The sequence below is a fragment of the Leptonychotes weddellii genome, chromosome 4, assembly GCF_054177405.1.
Source record: "Leptonychotes weddellii isolate Sample4059 chromosome 4, ASM5417740v2, whole genome shotgun sequence".
NCBI lineage: Eukaryota > Metazoa > Chordata > Mammalia > Carnivora > Phocidae > Leptonychotes > Leptonychotes weddellii.
Genome location: NC_138372.1, coordinates 163,201,379 through 163,227,630, shown reverse-complemented (window position 1 = coordinate 163,227,630; position 26,252 = coordinate 163,201,379). Strand labels below are relative to the sequence as shown.

Genomic DNA, 26,252 nt, shown 5'->3' with positions numbered 1-26,252 from the left:
CAAGATAATGATATTTGGAGGGTTTATCTGTAAGAGCACTTAATGCCCCCTTGATTACTGCCCACCCCCATTCACCCACCCCCACTTGACACTGCCCAACTCCATTCACCTCTCCAACTGGAATGCACTGCTCTGCTACCAAGTCTCACTCAGTTGGATTTGAATGGGAGAGGCATTCCCTGGGCATTCACCAAGAGGTGTTCCACTAGATCCTCACCGTGGCTTGGTGGCGTCCCAGGACCCTGTCCAGTTCAAGGGCTCGGGTGCCTGGAAGCGGCTCTCTGCCAGGGGCGGGGCGGCATACGGAACTCCCAGGAACTGATCCACTTGCTTCCACGAAGTGCCCACCTGGATGGCCTGGGACCTGCCCAGCAGCCGGCCGTGGGGGGCAATGGTCACAGAAGGTGCTGGTGTCCCAAAGCTGAGCAGAGGGATGTCTGTGGGGAGGGGGGTGTGAGGGGAAGAGACAACAGTGGGTGCTCTATTCAAACAAAACACTGCTTTTCACACTTTAAAAATGCCAGTAGTTCAGGGCGCCTGGGTGGCTCAGTTGGTTAAGCGACTGCCTTCGGCTCAGGTCATGATCCTGGAGTCCCTGGATCAAGTCCCGCATCAGGCTCCCTGCTCGGCAGGGAGTCTGCTTCTCCCTCTGACCCTCCCCCCTCTCATGTGCTCTCTCTCATTCTCTCTCAAATAAATAAATAAAATCTTTAAAAAAAAAAAAAAATGCCAGTAGTTCATTCAGACCCCAGTAGTCCGAGCCTAGCCAGGTTACTTTTCAATGTGAAAAAATAATAGTAATAATAATAGCAAATACAGCTGATGTTTACCAGGCACTGAATGTCTGCAGAGCATGACACCGAACCCTTCTCTATGATTCTTCCCACCCAGAGGCTACGCAGAGCCTAACTCAGCCCTGCAACCCCTTACTCAGCACAAGGGGGCCAGGCGTGAGCTGTCATTTAGAAGTACTTGGATTTTTAAAACAACAGAGGGACACAGAGAGTACAATGCTCAGCCAATCCCCCCAGAGGGGTCTGGAGTCAGGCCCCACCGTCAAACACATCGGTGACTTCTGGGGTGCAAGGTATAAATCACTCATACTAACAGGGATGGATAAAGAATATGATTTCTTTAGTCCCTTGAGGCCAGATGGTGCCACCAAATAAATTTGCCACAAACTCACGAAAAATTTTTTTTCTAACTTTTAGAACTCTGGGATTTCAGAATTGCCGAGGAGAAACTGTGGGCCCTTATTTGCATCTCGGTGGTAAGAAAACAGAGGGAGGGTCCAAGGGTGGGTAGCTGCCAAGACTTGAAGGTGTAGGATTCAAAGGGTTTCTGGACCCCGATGGCGACCACAGCCCGTTCACACGGGTCAAGGGCCAGCTCGGGGCCCCTCTCCAGGCCACTGCCCCTGCCCCCTGCCTGCAACACCCCCTCTCCCCCTCCTTCATGGCCCCAGATTCCATCTGGCCTGTCAGGTCCAAGCCTGCGCCACCTACCACCCTGCCCTTGCTGCTTGGCCTCCAAAGCCTTAAGCCCCCACCTTGTTATGCTAATCACCGCACTCCCATCAGCCTCTCTCCCGCAGCTTCTTATCTCCTCAACCACATTTTCTCCCATTCAGTGATTGAGTCAATCAACTTTTGTTGGGACCCTGGCTCCATGCCCAATACCATTTTCAGGGACTTGGAACCGGCCTGTGTCTGATTCCCCCACAGGGCTCAGGGCCTGGCACAAAGGAAACACTGAATGCTGGTGAAGAGATGTTCTCTCTCTCAAGCTCCCTCTCTCTCTCTTTGCCTGTGTGTGTGAGAGAGAGAGGGAGAGAGGGGGAAATCGCTTTTCATTTCCCGCAGGTGTGTTTGGTTTGCTCGGCTCTGCGGTTGGCTGTGAGCTTCGCTGCTAGCCTGCAGCTCCGTCTACACCCTCCTCTATCTGCGAGGACAAACGAGGAGCACAGAAGAGGAGACAGACAGGCAGAAGTCTGCCCATTCCTCAAGCTGGGTACAATGCAGTGGCTCAGCTGAAGGTGATTTCGTCCCCAGGGGACATTTGATAACATCCGGAGACCGTTTCGGTTGTCACCAGGGTCTGTGAGGGATGCTGGTTACTGACATCTAGTGAGTAGAGGCCAGGGATGCTGCTAAACACCCTGCAATAAATACGACAGCCCCCACAGCAAAGAACCATCCTGCCCCGGCTGTCAACGGTGTGAGGCTTGAGAACCCCTGGGATGGTGTGCGTTCATGACTCCCGGGCCACCGAGGAGCATCGTGGGGAGGAACCGATGCATGGTGCTGGAAGCAGACCTGTGTTTTAGGTTATATGCACCAGCTACTTTGGGGAAACTTCCTAATTCTTCTGATGCTCAATTTCCCCCTGAGAAAGAGGAATGATAGCAGCCCCTACAACACAAGGATGTTGGGGATAAGTACATGGTGCCTGTGGTGCTCCGAGCCCAGTGCCTGCAAGGGGCTGGGGCTCTACACATGAGTAAATGAATGAATTGGAGGGAAGGAGGGAGGGAGGAATGGTGGGAGGGAGCAGGAGAGAGGAAAGGAAGGAAGGAAGGAAGGAAGGAAGGAAGGAAGGAAGGAAGGAAGAAGAAAGAGAAAGAAGAACGAACGAAAGAAAGAAAGAAAGAGAAAGAAAGAAAGAAGGAAGGAAGAGAGAAACAAAGGAAGGAAGGAAGCAAGCAAGCAAGCAGGAGGGAAGGAGGGAGGGAGGGAAGGAGGGAGGAAAGGAAAGTTGGAAATAGTGATAAAACTCTCTCTTGCAAAAACCCTGCAGTGCTAGTCTGAACCCAGCGTGGAAAGAAAGGGTTGCACGTTCTAATCTGGTCTCAGTCACCAGTCACGGCTGGTCTCAGCCCACAGCTCCTCCTCACAAGCTTTCCTGCTTCAGTGGTAAATCACAGGACCTCAGGCAAATATTCAGGATTGCGGGTGCTAATATAGCAGAACCTTCAGACTCTGTCTCCCTGCTGGCCTTTTCCTCCGCAGGAAAACAGCCACGTTTCGTGAACGTGGCACCCTCTGAAGGAGGGAGCAAAGACACAAAATACAAAAGCTAAAGAATTTCGAGAGAATGCAAGCCAGCTTTCCCACAGACAGTGGAACTCAGCCCTCCCTCCAGAGACCGCCCAATGAATCCCAGACTGAATGAGATCCAACATGGGGAAAATGTTAGATGTGCAGTTCTCTCTTTTGAACTGTTTTCCAGAAAATAGTGGATTCTTTCTAGAATAGCCCCATATTGAGGCCACAGGACTCCTTAGGTGAAAAAAATTATCCAGAGCTGTGTGTGTGCTCAAGGTGCAGACAGTGTCTGGGTACATACACACGGCCATGCGTCTTCAGCTGGAGGTGAGCCTTTCACATTGAACTTGAGTTACACAGAATTAATGAACAGTCTAATTTGTTTTATAGGACCTAAACCCCAAAGCGAGGCATCCCTCCTCAAAAGGATAACCATGCAGATTAGCTAGACTATGGGTGAAATATACTATTGAAATCTAACTTGACTAAGGACTATGAATGTCTAGGTAGAAGACAAGACTTGAGACTGTAGGCCCGAGACCACAGCCTACAGGAATCAAAGCACTCCCAGGCCTGGGGAGCACGCTCATGGTCTGAAGCCTGAGGCGGAGAAAGGGGCAGAAGAGGAGGATACCACTGGATCAAGACATGCCTGCAGACCACCAGCACTCTAAGGCAGGGTGGGACCAAATCTGGCTGCTGCCTGGTTTTCTAAAGAAAGTCAACCACACCCATTTTTTTGTATTTTCTGTGGCTGCTTTCTTGCTAAAGTGGCCGAGTTGAGTCGTTAGATGCATAGAGCCTAAAATATTTATCTGGCTCTTTACAGAGAAAGTTAGCCAACCTCTGCCCTAGAAGATAAGACGGCAGAAATAGGCAACGTTTTAAAAAGTCATTAATTTCATGCCATGAGCATGTCTAATGGGGGAAGGGCTTCCCCCGGCCTCCAGCTCCCATGTCTCCCATTATACAGGTCTTACCTATTTCACTTAGTGATGGACTTCTGTGATTTCTTAGATTGCTATGTTTTCTCCCCTTGCTGGCTTCCTCCCTGAATCCCAGCACCTAACACAACATCTGACACATAGCAATACCTTACTGAATGCTTTCTTTTTTTTTTTTTTTTAAGATTTTATTTATTTATTTGAGAGAGAGAGAATTAGAGACAGAGAGTATGAGAGGGAGGAGGGTCAGAGGGAGAAGCAGACTCCCTGCCGAGCAGGGAGCCCGATGCGGGGCTCAATCCCAGGACCTGGAGATCATGACCTGAGCCGAAGGCAGTCGCTTAACCAACTGAGCCACCCAGGCGCCCCTTACTGAATGCTTTCAAATGAAACTGAGCCACGAGAGCTCTCCTCTCCACAGTGACCGTGATATGGTTGCTAGATGATGTGGTTTTGTGCAAGCAGATTGTATCTAGAGATAGGAGACCTGGCTCCAAGCTCCCATTCTATCATCACTAGCTGGGAGAAATCAGAGAAGTAACTTCTCTGGGCCAGAGTCTCTTGATCTCTAAGATGGGGATAAAACCCTTATCTTCCCACCTCACAGGATTTGTGTGAGGACCATTTGAGATAAGGCATGTGACAGAACTTGCTAAACTATAAAATGTCAACAAAAAATGGCCTATTTAGTTATTTTACTAAGAAACTCAAAGACCAAATGGCTTCCATAACTCAAATAAATGAATAAAGGTGGTGCAGAGAAGCTCTAGCTTAGAAGTAGGATCTTCACCTTCCTTTAGTCCCTCCCAAATGAATGCCACCTAGCCCAAGGTAACTTTGGCCAATTTTTCCTAAAGAACCTCAAAAGCCACTGCCCACAAGTCACCACACACTCAAACAGTCCCTCCCAGCTATACCCAGGCTCTCCAAAAGAACCACTAAAGCACAGGCTGGGACTCACTCAGCTTCCGGTAGATGTGGGTGGCCTCCTCACGGAGCAGAAGTCGGCAGTTCTGGGCCTGCAGGCTGTGTGTGCAGATCTGGGCATCAGCATAGAATACACACCTCACAGCACCAGGTCGGGTCTGCAGAGTGGTGACGAGGCAGGCCTGGTGACGGGAGCATTCTACAGAATAAGAGGAGAGTGAGGCTTGGGCTTCAGAGATGGCATCTCAGCCATGCATCCATCCCATCATGAATCCTTGAATCCATGCATCACCTATTCATCCGTCAGTCCACCCATTCATCCAGTCATGCACCTATGAATCCATGCACCTATCAATCTATCCATCTAATCATGTATCAGTGCATCCATCCATCCATCCAATTATGCATTCTTCCATCTATATACCCAGGCATCCATGGAGAAGGATGTCTCCATCCATCTATTTATCCATTCACCCATCTGTCTATCCATCCATCCATCCATTTATCCATCCATGCATCAATCTATACAACCATGCATCCATCTATCCATCCATGCATTCATCTATCCACACATGCACCCATCCATCTATGCAATCACTTACTTATTCACTGGAGCACCTACACTACATCCCTGGCACTGTGGCAGGGGCTGGAACTAGAATTGGGGTTGGGGGGAACCTACCTCTCCCATCAATCTATTTTCCACACAAAAATCGGGTTTTTGATAGTTTATTTAATTCACAAATGTGCTCTTGACATTCCCTTGTTTGAAGCAACTCCATGGCTCCCCATTGGCCTTAGGATTAAGTCATACCAGACAAGGCTCTCCATGCTCCAGCCCTTGCCTTCTTCTTCAGCCTCATCTCCCTTTCCAGCTCCCCCATCATACCCACTATTTTCCACCAGGGATTATGTACTTTCCCATGTGTGCCAGGTCCTGCATTAGATAATTTAAATTATTCATGGCATTCAGGATTTTCAGTCCTAAGAACGGCTGTGAAGATGGTGTTGACTCAGTCACTTGGGCAAGCTGTGAACTGTGTAAAGACCTTATTCATAGCCCAGTCTGTGCTATGGCAGCACCCAGAGTTGTGCAGTGCCCAACCTGTACATCCATACATGCCTCTTCTGTAAGATGTGCATATTGTTATCCAACCTTGTAGGTGAGGTGATTCATGGAATCAAAGAATTGGAGGAATATGAATGTTATCCAATCTCAGGCTCTTGCAGAGGTTAAAATCTTTGTAGACCATCTCTATCAAGTTGTTATCTAACTTTTGTTTAAATACCAGTGACCGGAAACCTTCTGAAAGAAGTATGCATCTGTGGACAGATTTGTCTATTAGAAACTTCTTTATATTGCACTGAAAAATGTCTCTTGAAATTTGAGTTTTACCCATAGGTCTTAGCTTTGCCCCAAGAACCTGGCCAGGACAACTATATTTCTTCCTTGCCACGATGGCCCACCTATAATCTGAGGACAGCTCTTACCACTTCTGCTCATCTCCTCTGTCTCAGACTAGCCCTCTAGATCCTCCCTCTCATTGTCTTCTGACCCTGGCTCAATGTTGCTCACTTTCTGGCCGGCTTCTCCCCTTGGAGACCTTGACTATGGGCTGCCCCTGCAGGAGGATGAGGAGACGGCACAGGAGGGCCCACCGAGGGTCTTGCCCCCAGGTTCATCCCTTCCTTCCCTGGCACTCCAGATCATCTTGGGGTCTCCCATGTGTTTCTGAGATCACGAGCTTGAACAGCACTCTGTGAGGCCCCATCCCAATCAACCACCCTCCCTGGAGGTGGAGGAGCGATGGGAAACTCCCCTTACCAAACAAACAGAAGTCTCTGGCATCAGAGAAGTCTCTGGTGGCAGCAGTGCTGATGTGGGCAACATCGAAGTTCCTGAAGGACGGGTCAACAACTACTACAGAGGGGGCCAGGGACTGCCATGATCCCAGAGCGACTAGGAGAGAGAGCAGGGGACATCAGTCACACACAGCTTTCACCTGTTTTGATGATGAAGATAATGGGTGTCACCTCGTGCCCCGAAAAAGCAGCCCCAGGCCATCCTCCTTGTGGCCTCCATTCTCATGAGACCCCATTCCTTGATTTATACTCCCATTCTACAGTGATTTATTCAGAGTTTTTTATGAGCCAAGTTCTGTGCTCAAGCCTATGGATACGAAGGTTCAAAAAAAAGCATGGCTATTTCTACTAAGCAGGTCACGGTAGAATGGGAGAGAAGTAAACAAGGTAAGGCGAGCATCATAATACAGGTGTTACAATGCAATCATCAGAATGAAGCTAAGTGACAGCGATAATTGCAGATGTATCCGTGTTGTCGTGTGGTGCTGTGTGTAGGGCTTCCCAGACACCACGTCACCAAATCCTCCCCCAGCCCTCCGATGGAGAAAAGATCATTGTCCTCCACAGCGGATGCTGTGGTGTGCTGTCTAGGCCGCCTTTCAGGTCCCAGCCTCTCAGTTCCCCAGTGTTGGGAAGTTGCTGTTTGGAGGCTCCCAGCCTAGTCCCCTCCAGGAACTGCCTATGGTCGAGGCGAGCTGCTTCCCCTCCCAGGGTCAGCCTGTGGCTAAACACTAGTCCATATGGGTATGCAAAGGCCCAGCCACCTGCCTCAAGATGGGACAACCCTGCAGAGCCAGCCCAGCTTCAGAGCTCACCATGGGATCCACAGGGCCAGGGGGTTTGGTTGGCGTGGAAGTTCTACTTCTCCCCCTGCTCATTCCCGCCCCCTCACTTCCTTACAGGGGCCGCTCCCACGAGCCCTGCACCTGAAACTTCCTGCATGCAAATCTCCATCACTGCGTTTGTTTCCTGGAAAACAGCAGCTAAGAAGACGAACGAAATGAAGCTTGCCCCAGAGAGTGCCATTCTTCGGGGGCGGAGCAGGAGTGAAACTGGGTCTTTGCATGCACAGAGCCTGTGCCCTCCTGGCTCCATGGGGCTGCCTCCCACCATCTGCACATCTGTTCCACAGACAGGGAGGGATGTCCAGGTGCAGCTGCCAGACAGATGGCTTGGCGCAGGTACAGAGTCCTGCCAGAGCACCGGTGTCCCTGTGAGGACAGAGGGAACCCTGAACAGGGACCTTGATCTTCCCCTCTGAGGGAGGACTGCGGGTCTGGGTGGATGGGTGCATTCTTCTGGCCACAAAGAGCATGGAAGGCAGCAAAATGCTGCCTCCTGACATAGAATCTCCTGATTCTAGCACTCTCGAGATCTGTTCAGTGAGAGCGTCATTTAGAGTTCATGGAGATAAATCTAGGTACTTATTTACTTTTTCTTTCTGTTTTTGATTTTTTTCAGAAGACCACAGGAGTGTATCCTTATAATAAATATTCGTGAGCATTTCCTTCGTGTCTGGCAGAACAGCATGGCAAACATAGATGTAGATGCGGCACTTTGCAGTTGACAAAGTGCTCCACTTATCAGCTAAGCGCTTGAAGGTTGTTACTCCACTGTCTCAGGGTCCTCCTCTGCAAACTGTCCTGACGGCTGATCCCCACAAGGGAGCTCCGAGCTCCAGATGAGTGGTAGGGTAGGAGCCGTACCTAAGTCCTCCCTCACAAAGGAGGGGTCAGAAGCTGGGAGAGGTTCCATGGCTTTCCAAGAACACAGAGCTGACTATGACCAAGCCGGAGACAGAACCAGCCCTCTTGGCAACAAGCCAGTGCTCCTTCCATCCCTTCTGAGCTTCCTAAATACCTGAGCACCCTTTCTGGAAAATTCTCCCCAGGTAGGAAAGGGTCTTTGTCTTGGACAGGGCCATGCTCTTAGCTATATGGGGAAGGCTGTCATTTTTATCTCAAACCTGCCTTTGACGCCCAGAGCACTAAAATTAGAATGGTAAATAAAGTAGCAAACAAACTAGCACCGCGCCTTTTTCTTCTTCATTTAAAAAAAGAAGAAGAAGAAAGAAGAAGAAGAAGGAGAAGAAGGAGAAGGAGAAGAAAGAAAGGTGCCTGGCTGGCTTAGTCGGTTAAGCGTCTGCCTTCAGCTCAGGTCATGATCCTGGGGTCCTGGGATGGAGCCCCACGTTGGGCTCCCTGCAGCTCCCCCTGCTTATGCACTCTCTCACTCTCTCTGTCAAATGAATAAATAAAATCTTTTTAAAATAAAAAATATTAAAAAAAGAAAGAAACAAGAAAGAAAAAAAGGGTTTATCCAAAGAAGGTGCCAAATAATGTTGCCAGATTTCTGATGGACTCAGCCAGAGAAGGAGAACCCCCATACTTGTCCTGGAACTGTGGGGCCATGCTCAGAATCTGGAGCCACGTCTTTCTGACCTCGGGTTCTGGCTTCCCCACAACAGACGCTGGGCTTTCATTATCTTAAGCATCCTCCACGTGTTACTATTTTCATGGTCAGTTCAATTGGCATTTCTGCAGCATGACGAAACTGAGCTGCATATTTTTAGATAGTGGGGACACTGCAATTTCACAGAAGACATACAATGGGGTTTTAGGACCTAAGTTGCCAATTATGGTCTTAAAATGGAAGCCTTGGCCGCACTCCGTGCTTAGCTTGATGTCTGGGGGAAAGCGCTATAATTGAAGGGTGCACTTCGTCTCCAAAGTGAGAGTCGGCTCGTCTGTCGCCATCCCAGGGCCTGGAGCCAAGTCTCTGCCACACCCTTTCCCTGTCCCCTTCCCCCAGCTGGCAGGGACCCTGGGACGAGCCATGGCTGGTGTGCAGAATCCAACATCTGGGGTTCATGCATCTCATGCAAATTCTGAGAACAAGTTCTTTGTGAATGTAAAACCCTGGTAAAGCATGAAAGCTAGACATCTCAGTAGCATTTCATGGGAGTTTACGATTTGCCAAGAGACGGGCAACACCATTGCATTTAACATTCACAGGATCCAGGAACACCCCCGAAGGGCTTAGCTGCTATGAGGCTGGGCCTGGGCTTGAGCCCAGCTCCTCCGGGTTCAGAAACCAGGCTTTACTACAAGGCCAGCTCTCCTCTCCTGATGAGCACTGTGGTAGCAGCTTTCAGGCCTGCCCAGTGGGTGCCCTCTGTGCCATATTCTTTAGTGTTCATTTGGTTTCTTTTGTTTAAAATATACTTTATAGATTGCAATGCCAGCATCATTTACTTAAAAAAAAATCATCTCCCCTTGAATTTGAAATGCTATGTTCATCATATAGTAAGTACTTTTATATAAATGAATTTTGTCAACCTTGTGTTTTTCTTTTTTTTTTTTTTTAAGATTTTATTTATTTATTTGACTGAGAGAGAGAGAGAGCTCAAGCAGGGGGAAGGGCACAGGGAGAGGGAGACGCAGGCTCCCCGCTGAGCGATGGCTCCACCCCAGGACCCTGGGGATCATGACCTGAGCCAAAGGCAGATGCTTAACCGACTGAGCCCCCGAGCTGCCCCAACCTTGTGTTTTTCATTCATTTCTTTGTAAATTCTAGCTCAACCCTCACACTGCTTAAACTAGTCACTGTGTAATACATTTTACCAGCAAATGGTAAAAGTCTTCCCATGTAATTTCTTTTTATAAAATATTCCTTGGCTATTTTTGGGTATTTATTCTACCAGATGAAATTCAAAGCCATTTTATCAAGTTTCATAAAAGCTCCTTTGGGATATTAATTGGAATGTCCTTAAAGTTAAAAACTAACTTGAGAAAAAGATTTTAGATTTTATTATGTTTCATGTTTGCTGTCATGAAGAACAGAATGGAATTTTTTTCCCCATTATATTTTTAAAAGAGTTATTGTTGGCATAGAGGAAAGCTATGTATTTGCGTGCGTTTATTTTCTAACATTATCCTGAACCGACTCAATGTAACTCGCAGACGTGGTCAAAAGACAGGCTCCTCTCTGTGAAATGGGGCCCGATCTAGATTGTGGATGTCAGTGACCTGCCTTGGGGGAGGTGTGGCCAGGCAGACCTCTGTAGTAACCAGTTTAGTTCTGTATTTGCCCATTTACTCAACAACTCTTTCTATATTCCAGGTACTGTATCTGCAAGCAAAAAAAGGTGGAAGCCTGGAAAAAAAAGCTAACTAGCTAAAAAGTTTGGAATCCTTCCTACTTCCCATGAGTAATTCTCAACCTTTGGTGAATATTAGAGTCACTCAAAGAATTTGGTATAAATTCCAGAGCTCAGGCACGGTCCCCACGTCAACAAGCCGAGGCCTCTGTGCTCCTTATTCCCTTTCTAGGTGACTCTGACACACAACCAAGTAGAGAACAATTGCCTGACACAGTCTCTAAAATATTCCTTTTGGTTTCTTTTGATTTGGCCATAAGTGATGGAGAAATAGCTTCTGCATTCAAAATTCACTCAGCCTGATGCTGTGTGTCCTTGGGTAAGTTCCTTAACTACTCTGAGAAATGCGATTCTTTAAAAAATCACATCTTTGTGTTAAACATTGCCCTTGCTCTGCATGTCTAATAAACACAATGCCTCCCAGTGAATGACACGTAAGCCCGGACATGGTATAAATGAGCTCATCAGGCCCTTTACTTTGAGACCCTTTGAGTCAGGCCTCAGGAAACTTTCCTCCAGAGCAGGGGGAAAGGGGAGCATGAGGGGGAAGTGATCAGAGGAGAAGGGGATGGTTGGCTCCTCTAAAATGACTGTCCAGTCTGGTAAGAACAGATGCCTCCCGGGATACCCAGGACTTCGCTGCCCTGCAGTGCCAAGTGCATGCTCTTGAACTGTGCTAGACTCTGCAGCCCCCAGGAGCCACTGCTGGGCAGGGGAGAATGCAGGGGGTCATAGGCCTGCCCCTGAAATTGCCAGAAACCAGAGGATGAGTGAACACATCAAGCAGCTCTAAGGAATGGTTGGCTCTGAGTGTAGGTCATGAATGAGACATACATGGTAGAGCAGCCTGCTTCCCTGAGTTTATCCCAGCTCCCCATCCCCCAGTCCGGTGACTCCTTCTCTCCGAGCCTCCGATTTTTCAACAGCCAAATGGGACGATCATGCTATCCTCCTCCTGGTGTGGTAGTGATCGGGACTGGCGGGCACGGGGGTGGGAAGCTTAGTGAACGGAGCCACTCACAGGGCCTCTGGGTCAAGCTGGGGCTTCTCGCTGCATTTTGGTCACTGTCTTCTCAGAACTACGGAGGGCTGAGCCTCATCCAAGTACCGGGGGGGGTCCCCAAGTGGTATAGGAGCCAGTGATGTCCTGACTTCTGCCAGATCCCTGCTTCCCTTTGCCCCACCCCAGCCTGGCCCCAGGACACCTTGCTGCCTGCCCATATGCCCCTCATCCTCTGCCCTCTGGCCCCCTGACTCCTCGGTCTGGTCATAGGCACAGTGGAACTGGGCAGTGGGCCTGTCTGACTAGTCGCTGGGCCTCAGTTTCCACAGCAGACATGCGCTGAATATAGCAACAAGGTTTCAAGAGCTCAACACAACACAAAACGAAACCCTCTCGGCCCCTGAACCTACCGTTGACCCCCACACCATGTTCTGTCTTGTCAGGATATGCCCCTCCAACTGTGTCCCACCCAGAAATCCTACGGTCCTACGGCCTCACCTTGTCCCGTCCCTTCTGCCGACTCGGCCCCTCTTAGAACCGTCCCTTTCCCTTCCAGATTGTGGCTTCCCCAATTCCACTCCACCTACTGACACTCCAGTAACTGAGACCCAGACGGGCCTCCCTCTGGCCAGTCTCGCCCCTCACAAGCCACCGTCACACTGGGGCCGGGTCCCCTTCCAATCTGATTGCAGCACTCACTGCCGGCCATCCTCGGGTAAACAACAAACCGGGTTGGGGGGGTGGGCAGGGCATGTCCATGGAGGTATCCAGCTGCATCGCACCCCCCCTTTTATAGGGTGGGCCTGGTGCTCCCCACTCTCACACAGACACCTAACACATCAGATAGGGACACGGAGCCACAGGGAAGAAAGATCACAGCGGCATTCCCCAAGGTCACAGGGCATTCCTCACAGTCAAGGGGGAGTAGGGTCAGGGGCTGTGCTGACCCCTCTGCCTCACAAGAGCCCGGGACCTCCTCAGTGAGGTAGTGACAGACAGATCAACCCTCCTTCCCAGGGACAAATGCTCTCTCTCTGACCCTCTGACCCACACCCTGCATTGTGGTCTGGAAGAGTCTGGGCAACTCTTCTGTACTATACAGACGACCTAAGTCTGAGATGGCTCACCGCCAGGTCCTAAGGCCCGGGAGGAGAACATGCCCCCCGGAGGTGAGTGACCCCGCCAGTCCCTCAGCACAGGGGACATGGGTGGCCCCGAAGGGAAAGTCATGCAGCCTCTGTCCTCCACGATGGTACGGACTGGCCACAAGTGCCACCATCCAGTGGGCAGACATTACACGCTTGGAAATTCAAGCTGATCTGATTCCGTCTTACAGTACTTTACTGAGACGAGCAACATTATCCCTTTACAGAAGAGAAAAGTGAGTCCCAGAGAAGGCCAAAGGCGTGCCCAAGGCCACACAGCTCAGAGACAGCAAGTCAGCATTTGACCCCAGGTCGGCCGTACGGCCTCATATTTCACCGCGCACCGCAGAGCTGCTGAGGGCGGGTGACGGCAGAGTGGAGGGCGAGCGGAGGGCCAGAGAAGCAGGTGGGAGGGTGGCGGCAGGGTGGGCCCCTCGTGACTCTGGGGCAGCATGGGCTGCGACCTTGGCATGGACCGGCCTCCGGGAATATCGAGGTACTAGGGCTCCCTTCCAGAAAGCACTGTATTCCCCTTTAACGTAGACTAAGTAAAACCAAAATCACTAGACTATTTTCAAATACATGGAAAAATCATGTTTCATCCTTTTTCTTCTTTCCTCCTTCCTCCCCTTCCTTCCTCCCTCCCTCCCTCCCTCCCTTCCTTCCTTCCTTCTTTCCTTCCTTCCTTTCTTCCTTCCTTCCCGTCTTCCTTCCTGTCTTCCTGTCTTCCTTTCCAGACACCAATTAAAGGAGGAAATGTTGGTTTTGATTTCAAGGCTCAGAGATATTTCAACCATTAAAAATAGCTTTAACCCCAGCCTGATCCCTAGCCGGAGACACACATGCGTGCACGCACACACACACACACACACATACACACAGGACTGCAGATCTAGGCCACTGCAGAAGGGACAGGTCTGTTGCTGCCTGGCTGGGCATCTGGACAAAGTTCCCGCTCTGGCCCTCCTCCTTCTCCCTTCAAAACTGGGGAAGTGCTTCCTGGTGTTTCTAAAGCACATCAAAGTGCAGAAACGTCAAACCAATAGCCCATGCCTCTCCAACATTCAAATAATCACGGACCCATTTTTTTTAAATGAAAAGATCTTATCATTTTCTTAAGAATCACCAAGAATAGAGCTAATAATGAGTGCAAGCTCTAAAACATCCCAAAGCCCACAGGATTCTTCCTCTTCCTCTTGCAGTCAGAACCAAACAGACTTCCTTTCAGCCCCTCGGCACTTATCGAAGTGCTGGGCAGGGAATACGGAGAGAGCACAGGGAACACCGGAGGTGGTCTCCACATGCCCAGGTTGGCTGGCTGGGGCAAAACATCCATGCTGGAAGCCTCTTGAACACCTGCTCCAAGAGTGTTTCAGGCACCAGCAAGCCACCTCGATGGTGAATGTAAGAAGCCTATAACATACTCCCTGATCCTGTTTCCACAGCTTCGTGGTCACAAGTACCCACTGGTGGGAAGACCCCTGCGTGCTGTCGTTATGGGATGGGACTAACAGCCAGACATCCTGATTTCTCATCAGACACTGTCTTTTAAATGAAAACCCCGTCATACTGGGCTGGTCTGCTTTGTTAGTACCCACAAAAACAAACAAACAAACAAACAAACAAAAATGCAGATGTTCTTTTGATCACAGAGAGAGGGAGAGAGAAAGAGAGATCCTTGTTATCTTATGATCACTTGAAAGATAAAAATGGGACCAGAGCTGCCTGTTGGTCCAGGACTTCTTCAGAGAGAAATGCCTTACACTTACAGCAAACCCTACCAGGCCTCTTTTGGCATTTATAACACTAAAAAAATACCTAGAGACATATTTACTTCTGTTCAGCCTTCAAATACCCATTTTTTTTTTAGCTCTCCAGCCAGCATGCCTTATCTTTCCCTTTGCATCTGCAGAGCTTAGTAGACAGACGACAGAGAGTCTTGTGGGTTCAAATGTGTCCCCTCAAGATTCATACTTTGAAGTCCTAAGCCCCAGAAGTTCAGAATGTGACCTTTTTGGAGATAGGGTCTTTGCAGAGGTAATCAAGTTAAAGTGAGATCATTAGAATGGTCCCTAATCCAAAATGACTGGTGTCCTTAGAAAAAGGGGAGGGGCACCTGGGTGGCTTAGTCGGTTAAGCATCTGTCTTTGGCTCAGGTCATGATTCCAGGGTCCTGGGATCGAGCCCCGTTTTGGCCTCTCTGCTCGGCGGGAAGCCTGCTTCTCCCTCTCCCACTCCCCCTGCTTATGTTCCCTCTCTCTCTGTCTCTCTCTGTCAAATAAATAAAGTCTATAAAAAAATAAAGAAAGAAAAAGGGGGGAGTTTGGACACAGAGTGGCACATACAAGGAAGATGGTGTGAAGACACAGAGAGAAGAGAAGATAGCCGTCTACAAGCCAAGGAGATGGTTATGGAACAGAGGCTTCCCCTGTGGCCCCCCGAAGGAACCACCTGCCAACACCTTGATCTTGGACTTCCCAGTTGGTGGCATTTTGCTATGGCCACCCTAACAGACATACAGTGAGTGCATAGTCAGTAAAAACATCCTTTCCCTGATGTGCCTCACTCTTGTGCTCTGCCATGGAAATGCCAATCCTGATGATAATTCTTACCATGTAAAACCATACATATTCCAATGGCTAATAAGAATATTAAGTATTTCCTCTTTACCAGACACGCTGCAATGTGCTACTGTGTTGTTCTATTTCGTCCACGAACAGCCATGTTCACAGGAGTGAACCAGAGAGGTGTCACTGCATGCTTTAAAGGGGGGTCATTCTGGGGGCGCCTGGGTGGCTCAGTTGGTTAAGTGTCTGCCTTCTGCTCAGGTTATGATCTCAGGGTCCTGGGATCGAGTTCCGCATCCGGCTCCCTGCTCCGTGGGGAGCCTGCTTCTCCCTCTCCCTCTCCCTCTGTGCCTCCCCCTGCTTGTGCTCTCTCCTTTCTCTCTCTCTCTCTCTCTGACAAATAAATAAATAAAAAGTCTTAAAAAAAAGAGGGGTCATTCTGGAGGCACCCTGCCTGGCTGACTCTTGCTTCTGCCTACTGCCAAATCTGACTTTGGGTAAATTACACTCTAAGTGTTTTGTTTTGTTTTGTTTTGTTTTTAAGATTTTATTTATTTATTTGAGAGAGTGAGCAAGAGAGAGAGAGAAGAGAGAGCACAAGCAGGGGGAGAGGGAGAAGCAGGCCCCCTGCTGAGCAGGGAGCCCAACACGGGGCTCAATCCCGGGACGCTGGAATCATGACCCGAGCCGAAGGCAGATGCTTAACCAACTGAGCCACCCGGGCTCATGACCTAAAATGGATGGCTGCCACCAAATGTGCCCCCTTCTTTTTTAGCTGTCAATTTCATTCTCTCTTTTTCTTCAGAGCCAACATTCTTGGGAAAAGTTTGTAGTTCCCACTTTCTCAAATCACTACTCTATAGTTTTGGGGTTTTTTTCTCTCTCCTCATCCCAGTACATTTGCAAAGTGCCTTCCATGACTAACCCAATGAATGTCTGCAGTCCAATCCCATCTTCCTTGAAATTGCCAGTCACGTCTCCCTCCCCTGGTCTCCATGACACCCCGCATTGCCAGCACCCCAATACCTTCCTGCTGCTCCTCTGGCTTCTCTTCTGCTCTTCCCTTCACTGCTGCTATTCCTCAGGGGTCTGCCCTTGACCTTTACTCTTTATATCCAACACACTCTCCACGGTGATCTCACTCTCCCCATGACTTAAAATACTGACACACTGATGCTTATCACATTATCTCCAGGCCAGGAGCTTCGTCCAAGCCCCATGCTGACACAGTCCATGTTTACTGGACCCTTCTAAGCAGACACCCCGAGGCATCACAAACTCAGCATATTGAAAGCTGAAGGCTTACTCTTACTTCCATCCTTACCCAACATCTTTAACTGGTTCCCTTCTTACATTTTCTGTCTTGGAACTTAGCACCACTACCCGTGAGACTGTCGAACCTGAAACGTTAAACGTTGCCCGTGACTGGTGTGCAAGTCGACTGAATGTCCATCTAGAAAGGACATTATAGAAGGAAAGTTAAAATAAATGTTCTTTTAAGTCTAAATTTCAGATTCTACCATTGTAAGTGGGTACTCTCTCTGGGGTAACACATCCCATCTGAATTTCTAGCAAAAACATGGCCTCCAAACTTCCTCCCAATCTGTCTGCTGCCTCCCTTACCTACCTCCTCAGCCACATCTCTCATCTAGTACTCCCTACCACCCTAAACTCATGTCTGGTGGTCTAGCAAATCACTCTATGTTGTAGGACTTTGTTCACTACTCCTTTCATTCAACATGCACTTACAAAATGAAGTCAGTGGTGGGCGCCTGGGTGGCCCAGATGGTTAAGTGTCTGCCTTTGGCTCAGGTCATGATCCCAGGGTCCTGGGATCAAGTCCCGCATCGGGCTCCCTGCTCAGCAGGGAGCCTGCTTGTCCCTCTGCCTCTCTCTCTCTCTCTCTCTGTCTCTTGTGAGTAAATAAATAAAATCTTTAAAAAAGATGAAGTCAGTGTATTCATATGATGAACTCATATCATCCTTAAAGACACAATCAGATGTCACTTCCTATGCAAACCCTTCTAAAGCTCCTACCTCCACTGCCACCAACCTGTCCCACTAATATGTCTACACTTCAACAAACACACGACATTGCAATTTCCTTGTTTCCAATCTCTCTGTTAAATTATGAGCTCCTGGGGATCAAAAACTCTGCCTCAGTTTCCATTGCTTCTCCAAGACCTCTCTTAATAGTATATAAAAGTAGTAATATAGTTGTAGGTGGCATTTATTAATGGTTCCATGTGCTAAACAGGAATAATAATATCACAATTTTGCATGGCCTGCCCAATTCATAAATGTGTATTTAATGATTTAATTAATGAAGTTCCTTAATTAACAAAGAAGAAATGGGATACCGATTCTTTTTTTATCTCTGTAAAGATTAATACTATAATTACTCACATACCACAAGACCTCAATAAATAATTATTGAACGAGTAGATAAATGGATCAATTAATCATCTAAGAAACAATTAATGGTCCACCAATTTAATAATATCTCACTTGTAGGTGGTGCATTCCAGTTTATGGAACATTTCATTCAAATCTAAGATTTAATCACTATGTGCATTAGTTGTATTAATATTACTATTTTTTGAGGGACTGAACTGGAGCTCAGAGGTGGTGAATGACATGGTCATGGTCACAGCTCATGGCTGGCAAACCAAAGACTTGACCAAGACTGCCCCCTCCCAGTCCCCACTTCCCCACAGCTACCCCTTTCTCCTCATGGCTCAACTTCAAACATAAAGTGGTTCCCTTTAGTGGCATGCACTTCACAGGCAGAGATTTCCAGAAACATCTAAAATGGTCCAACATCTGTTGAGGTTATGAACTGCGGGTTGGTGAGTAATCATCTTTTACACCAACTTCAAAGACACTGCTGGAGAAAATTTCTAACTAAGAAAAACACATACACATGAAACCAGACTTGGAGCAATACTCCCTCTATGTCCTCCTAACAAATGACTAAGTTCATCACCAGAAAAATTCCTACTGAAAATTCAAAGGCTCACGTTATATTTGATTTCTCTCTAAGAAGTTTGACTCATATCAAGTGGACCCCTTCAAATCCTCCCCACATACAAAGGCGACCTGGAAGATGGGATGATAATGGAGTTTTCTGAGAGCATGTGAACTCCTCTTTCTTGAGGTCATTATGTGTGATCCTGGGTCCTGGGTCAAACTGCAGAAATTCGGGGGCACAAATGCATCTGGAGAACCAACATGAGCTGAGCAAAGTCATTCCAATAATGCAGAGATCTCTCTCGGGATGCTGAACAAGAGCATCAGGCAGAGGCTGGTCTGACCTCTGACTGGACTGTGGGCACCTCGCCCCAGGTCACGCAGTTGCTCTGGACCCAGGAAGTCAGACCCCTGAGACTGCACTCAGACCCTCTTACTCCCGTGACAGTAAGGTCAGCTGTGGCTGTCACCTTGTCAGTTACATACTGTGTGTGTCAGGCACTGTGTTTTGTGCTTCCCTCCGTGACTTCATCCAAATCTCACAGTCACTTGTGGATGCAGGGATATTAAGAAATCTTCCTTCAGGACACTCAGGCTCAGAGCAGTGATGTGACTTGCCCTGGGTCATACAGACTAAGAACAGAACTAGAATTGAAACCCAGATTCACCAAAAGCCAAGGTCTCTCTGCTTCACTGCTTCTACTTCTACAAATATCTGCCAAAAACTTGCTTGCTTGTGCGTAAGTTATCACAAAAACAGAAAAACAAAAACCACACCTTAAAGCATAACTGAGCCAATAATTAGAATCTCAAAAAATAGAAAACTCAAAGGGAAACTTAGAGGACATTTAAGCCAACTCCTCACACAGCAAGGGCATCTCCAACATGCTTGAATACTCCAGTGGCAGAGAGCTCATCACCTCTGTCTCCATCACAGCAAGACCACCGATGCCTTCTCCTTCCGTCCTCTGACCCCATCCCCTACTCATCCCCCACTGGCTCCCCATGATGCCAGAGGACTCATCCATACTGAGGCCTCCTCTCAGTTGCTCCTGGCTCCTGAGCTGGGCCCTCTCACCTCCTAGACTTTGCACACATGGGAGGGAAGGTGACTGCTTCCATCATAAATCAAATCCAGTTCCTCCAAGGAGGTCAGGGAATTTAGCAGAGACTCAACAGTGGGGAAGAATAAATGAGGAATGACCAAAGGATCATTAAAATGAAACAAAGCTTTATATAGCATTAGGCACTTATAACACAGTATTACTATTTTTAATCAACAGTTAATATTATTATAATCTATGAAACTAAAGGAAATCTACCACTGTCGATGGATTGCATTCAGGGATGGTTTAACTTATAGTCAGCTACATAGAATGACTTGAGGGGCTCTAGGAAAGGCAACCTGTTTAAAATATTTCCTCCAAATACTTGTTAAATGGTCTGAGAAATAAAAGTTTTCTGGTTTATCCACTTGTTAAAATGTGAAAAGTCTTGTGTAAAATATCATATTGACATAATATCAATCATTTTCACCTTAGTTTTAATATTTTGTTAACTCCATTAGGTTTGACAAGAGTTCTCAAGCAGAGCACTAGGAAATGAAACAGTAAACAAACAAGGTGCTTCTACTCCATGACGGTTAGCTAACCAAGGCTGATTTGGGGGTGGGCCCTGCCTTGGGATGGAAGTTCCATAGGGGAGGCATGATGCTGAGGAGCATGAAATTATGAGTTTCCCAGAGTGGGCTGAAGGCCCACTGAAGGAATAGGGAGGGAAAGAAAATCGAGTGGAATCAAAAGTCAGTTCCCTCCACTTCATAGTTTCCATTGGGGTCATTTTTTATCATGTGGTATCTGACTGATTCCAGGCTAAAAAAACACCTCCTATAGCTAAGCAAGAAACCTGAGAAAAATCTTTAAAGCTAAAGCCAAAACAACCAAACCCAAAAGGTAGCTCCTAGTTGGCATATTTTCTTCTTGACTCTATCTCCCTTAAATTTGATTGAGCGAATCCTTGATGGGTGAGGTGCAAAACTCGTCCTATCTGAGGAGGAAGTTTCTGAGGAAAATCCTAAGTCTTCTCCATCCCCTAAGATCTAACAAGGGCTCAAGACCCAATCATTCAGCAAACATTAATCAAGTGTCTCCCAGGCTTACTATGGACAGCTGCACAGGTTGTACACTATACAATTGCAGGGACAGCATTCATACATACTACCTGTGAAAGGGATCCCTTCGAACTGGCAATGCTTGACCTAATTTAGCTATTTCAACAAAGCCAAACATCAGCAGACACTGGATGAAGCAATTTTACATATATCTCTTTCAAGCTTGACAACACCTCTTTGAAGTAGGCATCTCATCTCCATTTTACAGGTAAGGCAGCTGAGACTCAGAAAAGTTCTTGAAATTGGTCAAGGTCATACAACTAAGGAGTGGCGAAGGAAGGGTTCCCATCTTCCAATACTCCACCACCCTTTATTCATTTATTCTTTCTGCCAACAAACATTAATTGAATCACTATTAGCTTTAAATAGTAACCTAGAGCAAATGGAATATACACATATTCAACCTAACAATTATAAAGGAAATAATATCGAGCATCTACTGTAGACCGGACACTGTGCTTCGTGTGAAGGATCAAGCCATAAGTTACAAATTCCATTTCTGGGAGCACAAAATCTAGCAAGCAAGAAGCAGTACACTCATTCATTCAGTAAATACTTCCTAGTACTAACTAAGTACCAGGCAAACTTCTAGGGGCTAAGACTACAGCAGCGAATAGACAGATGAAGCCCCAGCCCTGTGCAGCTTCCCTTCTGGAGGAAGGGCAGACAAATATTCGAGAAGTAAACAGGTGAGAAGATTTCACAGCAGACAACAAAACAGGGTGGGGGGTGGAGAGTCAGAGGTGACGTTAGCTCAGAGCAGAGGGCAAACGGACCCCGGAGAGGTGCACTAGGAGGCACATTCCCTGTTGTCCTTCCACCTGCCATTGCTGTGGTCCCATTTTACCAGCTGTGTCCTTGTGCTTCTTGGCCCCTGGGTCTCAGAGGAGAGGTCGGGGGTTGGGGGGGCTGCTAGTTGTGAGGCTGTGCCCAAAGCAGGCTCGGCACTGCTGGTTGCAGCTGCCGGGGCAGTGCGGTCCCCTGTAGCACAGGGGCATCCCGGCTGCACGTCCTGCTCAGAGAAGGGAGCTGGTCCCTGGGGTCCAAGATCCATCCCCGCACAGCTGTTCTCATGGGGTCACTGCACACTGTGCCCTGTGAGCTCCTCGGCAGGGCGCACACGCACGCAAACTCTGTGCGTATTTGGAAAGGAGATGTGAGTTTTACACAAGCTGTTGGAGTCGGTGCCTGTTCACCTGGGCCTTCCAGCCTGAGGACCAAAAGGATTAAGAATTGGCCCTTGTCTGGGTTACTGTGTCACCAGTCTAGTGGCTCAGTGGGAAGATGACGATGCACCTGCGCCGTCTTTGGTAGCGCCCGCCGCGCCCTCAAGCGTGCCCCTGATGAGACTATTAAAGCCAGCCGCCCCTGGGGTACACGCTGTGACCTCAGGAACGAGCCTGTCTGCCCAGCCGCCGGGAGTGCTGCTGGCCCCTCCAGAAGGTCATGCCCACATCAATGTGTGACCAATGTGAGGGCACAGACATTTTGAAGGTCATCCCAGCATCCCGGAAAGGGCAGCTGAGACCACACTGCAGGTCACCTTCTCCCCTGGCCAGTCCTGCACCTTCTCTTTCCCCTTCCCACCCCTGCAGGTACCATTCCCTAAACAAGGACTTGCACACCAAACCCCTTCAGAGTCTGATTCCTGAGGAACTCAACCGACTACAGTCAGCACATTTAGTGGGGAGACTGGGTTTGAATTCAGATTGGTTTTGAATCCAAGCTCTACCATTTACTAATTGTGTGACTTTGGACCTCTCTGACCCTTCGCTTCCAAATCTGTAAAATGGACATAATCGTGCACATCTCATAGGGCAGTTGTGAGGGTTAAAATACGGAAAGCACTTAGCACAGTGACTGACATAATATCCCAATAAGTAGGGATTTTTTAAAAGAGGGGCACCTGGGTGGCTCAGCCGGTTGAGATCCGACTCTCAATTTTGGTTCAGGTCATGATCTCAGGAATGTGGGATGGAGCCCTGCATTGGGCTCCACTCAGCAAGGAGTCTGCTCTCTCCATATGCCCTTCCCCCTGCATGCGCTCCCTCCCTCCCTCTGTGTGTGTGTGTATGTGTGTGTAACATAATATAATTGTATATTATAACATAATATAATTGTATATTATATATAAAATTTTATAGCTTTGCCCGTTAAGCCAATCAAAGGCTGTGACTTAGCAGAGCCATTTTCTCTCTCGTTTCCTCTTCCATGAAAAGATGGGTTTGGACTTGTGAATTATCACTGACATTTCTTAAATACTCACTTAATCAGGTTCTGTGCAGAGCATTGTACTTTACTTATTCTTCCACACGAGCCTCCTACAATCATCTATCTTATTTTCTACCATCATCCCCATTTCAAAGAGGCAAGCGGAGGCATCGCAAGGCTGAGAAATACGGCCCCGGACCTCAGTGGCTGAGAGCTGGAATAGGACTAGAAGTTGGGTGGACGGACTTCAAAGCCCATGGCTGCACCACGTCCCATTGCTTCCCACAATTAGATAATGGGCACGTTCCTGGCCAGCACTGACATTTTTTGGGATCATACGACTCTCTGGCTTAATGGAAAACATTTGCAGAAATGATCAACTGAATTCCATCAACCCACTGGCATAGCTGACGGGAAAGGACAGAGGCAAGGCGGACAAAGTTGATGGACCATAACTGCGTGGCCCGAAAGACTGGTCGTGCAGCCGCTTCTGTCACCTGGACGTCAGGCTGTGGCTATCCCTGAGCTCCAGCCGGCGGTGAGGAGAGGCACTGGAAAGCTGGCCAGGGCCCACCGGACGGAGGCATGTGTCTCAGCACCACCTTGCACCCTCCCAGCCGCAGGGTCACTCACAGCCCTCCGCACCCGCTGCTCTCAGGGGGCTCATGCTCAAGGGCTGGACCATTTCCTAAGGGGCATTTTGAAGTGTCAGGTGAAATGAACTTAGAATGCAGATACATATTTCCAAAGACTCGTACTCTGTGTTTTCCTCTGGTTTGCAATCCAAAGACTCTGTGTTTGGGCATGCAGGAGACAGGGAGACAGTCGTCATCCTACAGCAGGCTTCAACGTCTGAGCAGACGATTCCTGCTAACCCCGAGCATCCTCTCTGGATTGGTTGTTGTGGGACTTTTAAGAAGCAATGGACGCTTTCTCTTATAAAGAAATGACATCTTTACTGTTTTACTTGTTTTAAAAAATGTACAAATTTTTCCCCAAAGAGTAAAATGGTACTCTATACACAGATGACACAACTGTCCCCATTTTCTCAAAATCGAGCTTGTCCATTGGCCAAAGCATCCTGCTCACAGCCCCAAAGGAGAGCCTTCAAACAGTTTGAAAGCTCACTGTGCAACTATGTAAAGCCCTTCAGGGATGTGTGGGACCCAAAGACCTCTATTTCTTGGCCCCTGTCCCCCACCCAGCCTCTCCCTGCCCCTTGCTGGCCCTGGGATCCTGAAGGACTTGTATCTCCCTGCATATGCGGGGCCAATGCACACCCTGGCCTTCTCTTCGTGAACCTCCCTTACCCAGGATGCTTCCTATTCCCACCTTGGCTTCTGGCAAATGCTCTATCCTTCTTTATGATCCAGTGTGGCCATGATGCAGCTCTGGTGTTTGCCCTGCCTGTCTGCGGTGAATTTGGGGATGCTTCCTGAGGCCCCACTGTGGTAAGTGGCCCATCTCCTTCAACTTTGACTTCCTGTGCCTTTCTCCTGACTAGAAGGCAGGCTCCTATCTTTGCAGTCAAGACTTCCGACCTCCATACAGTGCCTTTTCTGGAATTTAAGTGAAAATTCAGACTCCATTACCCCAAAAGTGGCTGACATACATACAGTCACTGAATTGAACCACACTGAAGTGAAAGATGAGCTGTTTTTCCCTAAAATATTTCTCTAACTTGCCCACCCTAGAGCTCGCTGCCACTTTCCTCCTCACCCACCCCCAAGAAGAGATCTTACCAAGGTCGATTGCCACACCCAATACCAAGTCTCCTGCCAGCTCCACGCTCAAGTGCAAGCTTTTCTGTACTGCTCATCTGTCTCACCTCACCACATGGAAATGTCTCCAATGTCTGAATGCCCCAGCCTGTTTCGTGCCCCTGGGCCTTTGCACACACAACCCACTCTCTCTGAAGGAAAGGCTTTCTGAAACTTGGCCAGTTGACAAACTCCTGCCATCTTCAAACCAGCTTGTGTGTTAGAAACCTCCCTGGTGCTCTAGTACATGGTATGTACCCCAGACAGATGTGTGAGAGTTCAGAAGTCACCTTCACCCTCACACCATCCCCACTGACCAATTGGTGTCTCAGAATCCCCTCTTCAAAGAGGCTTTGAATGGGTGGCTGAATAACGCTGACTTGTCACAAGAAACAAGGCCAAGCATTAGATGTCCAGACAAGTCTAGGACTAGAAGTCTATCTCTGTCACCCTTTCCAGAAACTGAAACTAACCAGATATTCTTATCTAACTCAGAGGGGGGCCAAATGCATGGGGGTTCAAATCCCAGGCGTTAATTTAACTTCTGGGACCCTCCGCTCCCTTATTTGAAAGACAGAACTTACTACCATCTAAATTTCTTAGGAGCATTAAATAATTTGTAAAATGTTTGGTGTTTAGTGAATATTTCCTTTTCTCCCAGAACAGAAAGTGCATAAAGATGAGCATTTTACATATACATGGTGCTTACACATGTGTGCACACACACACACTTATGCACACACAATCCATGTCAGAATCATGTTGACATACCCCCCCTGATGCCCACCAGGGGAACACGCCCAGACTCCTAATTCCAATTTGAGAACTCTAAGCACAGATGGAATGCGAGCTCTGACATCCCTCCCTCCTCCAAATCCCACTCGTCAAAATCACACTTGTTTAAAAATACTGTGACACGTCACTCTGCCTTGGAAAGCTCCACTCAGATCCCCAGCCTGCATGCGTGAAGGGGGAAGCGAAATTCTACCTCCTTTTCTTTCCTGTGTTGGTCATTCAAGTGCCAGGAATACAAATTATCACAAAACCAGAGTGGAGGCACTCTCGTCACCTAGACGCAGCCGTGCTCTGATTTGCTCATATCGCACAGTATGCATTTGACATTCAGAGTGGGAAACCAACTCTTGCTAGCCAGGATGCCTCTGTGAACAACTGCTGGAGACCAGTTTGGCAACACAAACCTAGAGTCTTAAAATACAAAATTGTCAAACCCAGTCATTGTGCTTTGGAGAATGTGCCCCCGGGAAGTAACCTAGACGTTGGGAAGAGCTTTATGTACTCAGGGATTCATTTTGGTATTTCCATAATGGTGAAGAGTCATAAACAATCAAGTATCCAAAAATAGAGGAATGAGTTAGTAAAGGGCAATGTGTCTACCTGGTGGAGTAATACAGAAACCATTGCTGGTAACACTGACCTGTCTTTACCTGCTTCTTCCTCACCAGACGGGGAGCATCGTGATGGTAGGAAT

The 26,252-nt window shown here is 48.1% G+C and overlaps 1 protein-coding gene across 1 annotated transcript in view; it reads right to left on the bottom strand.

The window, feature by feature from the left end:
* TG (thyroglobulin) overlaps positions 1–26,252 on the bottom strand; it is a 250,852-nt gene that overhangs the window by 109,376 nt on the left and 115,224 nt on the right. Inside the window, exons 38-40 of the mRNA XM_081817144.1 lie at positions 6,741–6,875; positions 4,950–5,114; positions 218–437 (exon numbers count right to left, since the gene is read on the bottom strand). Of these exons, the coding sequence (XP_081673270.1) occupies positions 218–437; positions 4,950–5,114; positions 6,741–6,875 (520 nt within the window). The remainder of the gene's footprint in view (positions 1–217; positions 438–4,949; positions 5,115–6,740; positions 6,876–26,252) is intronic.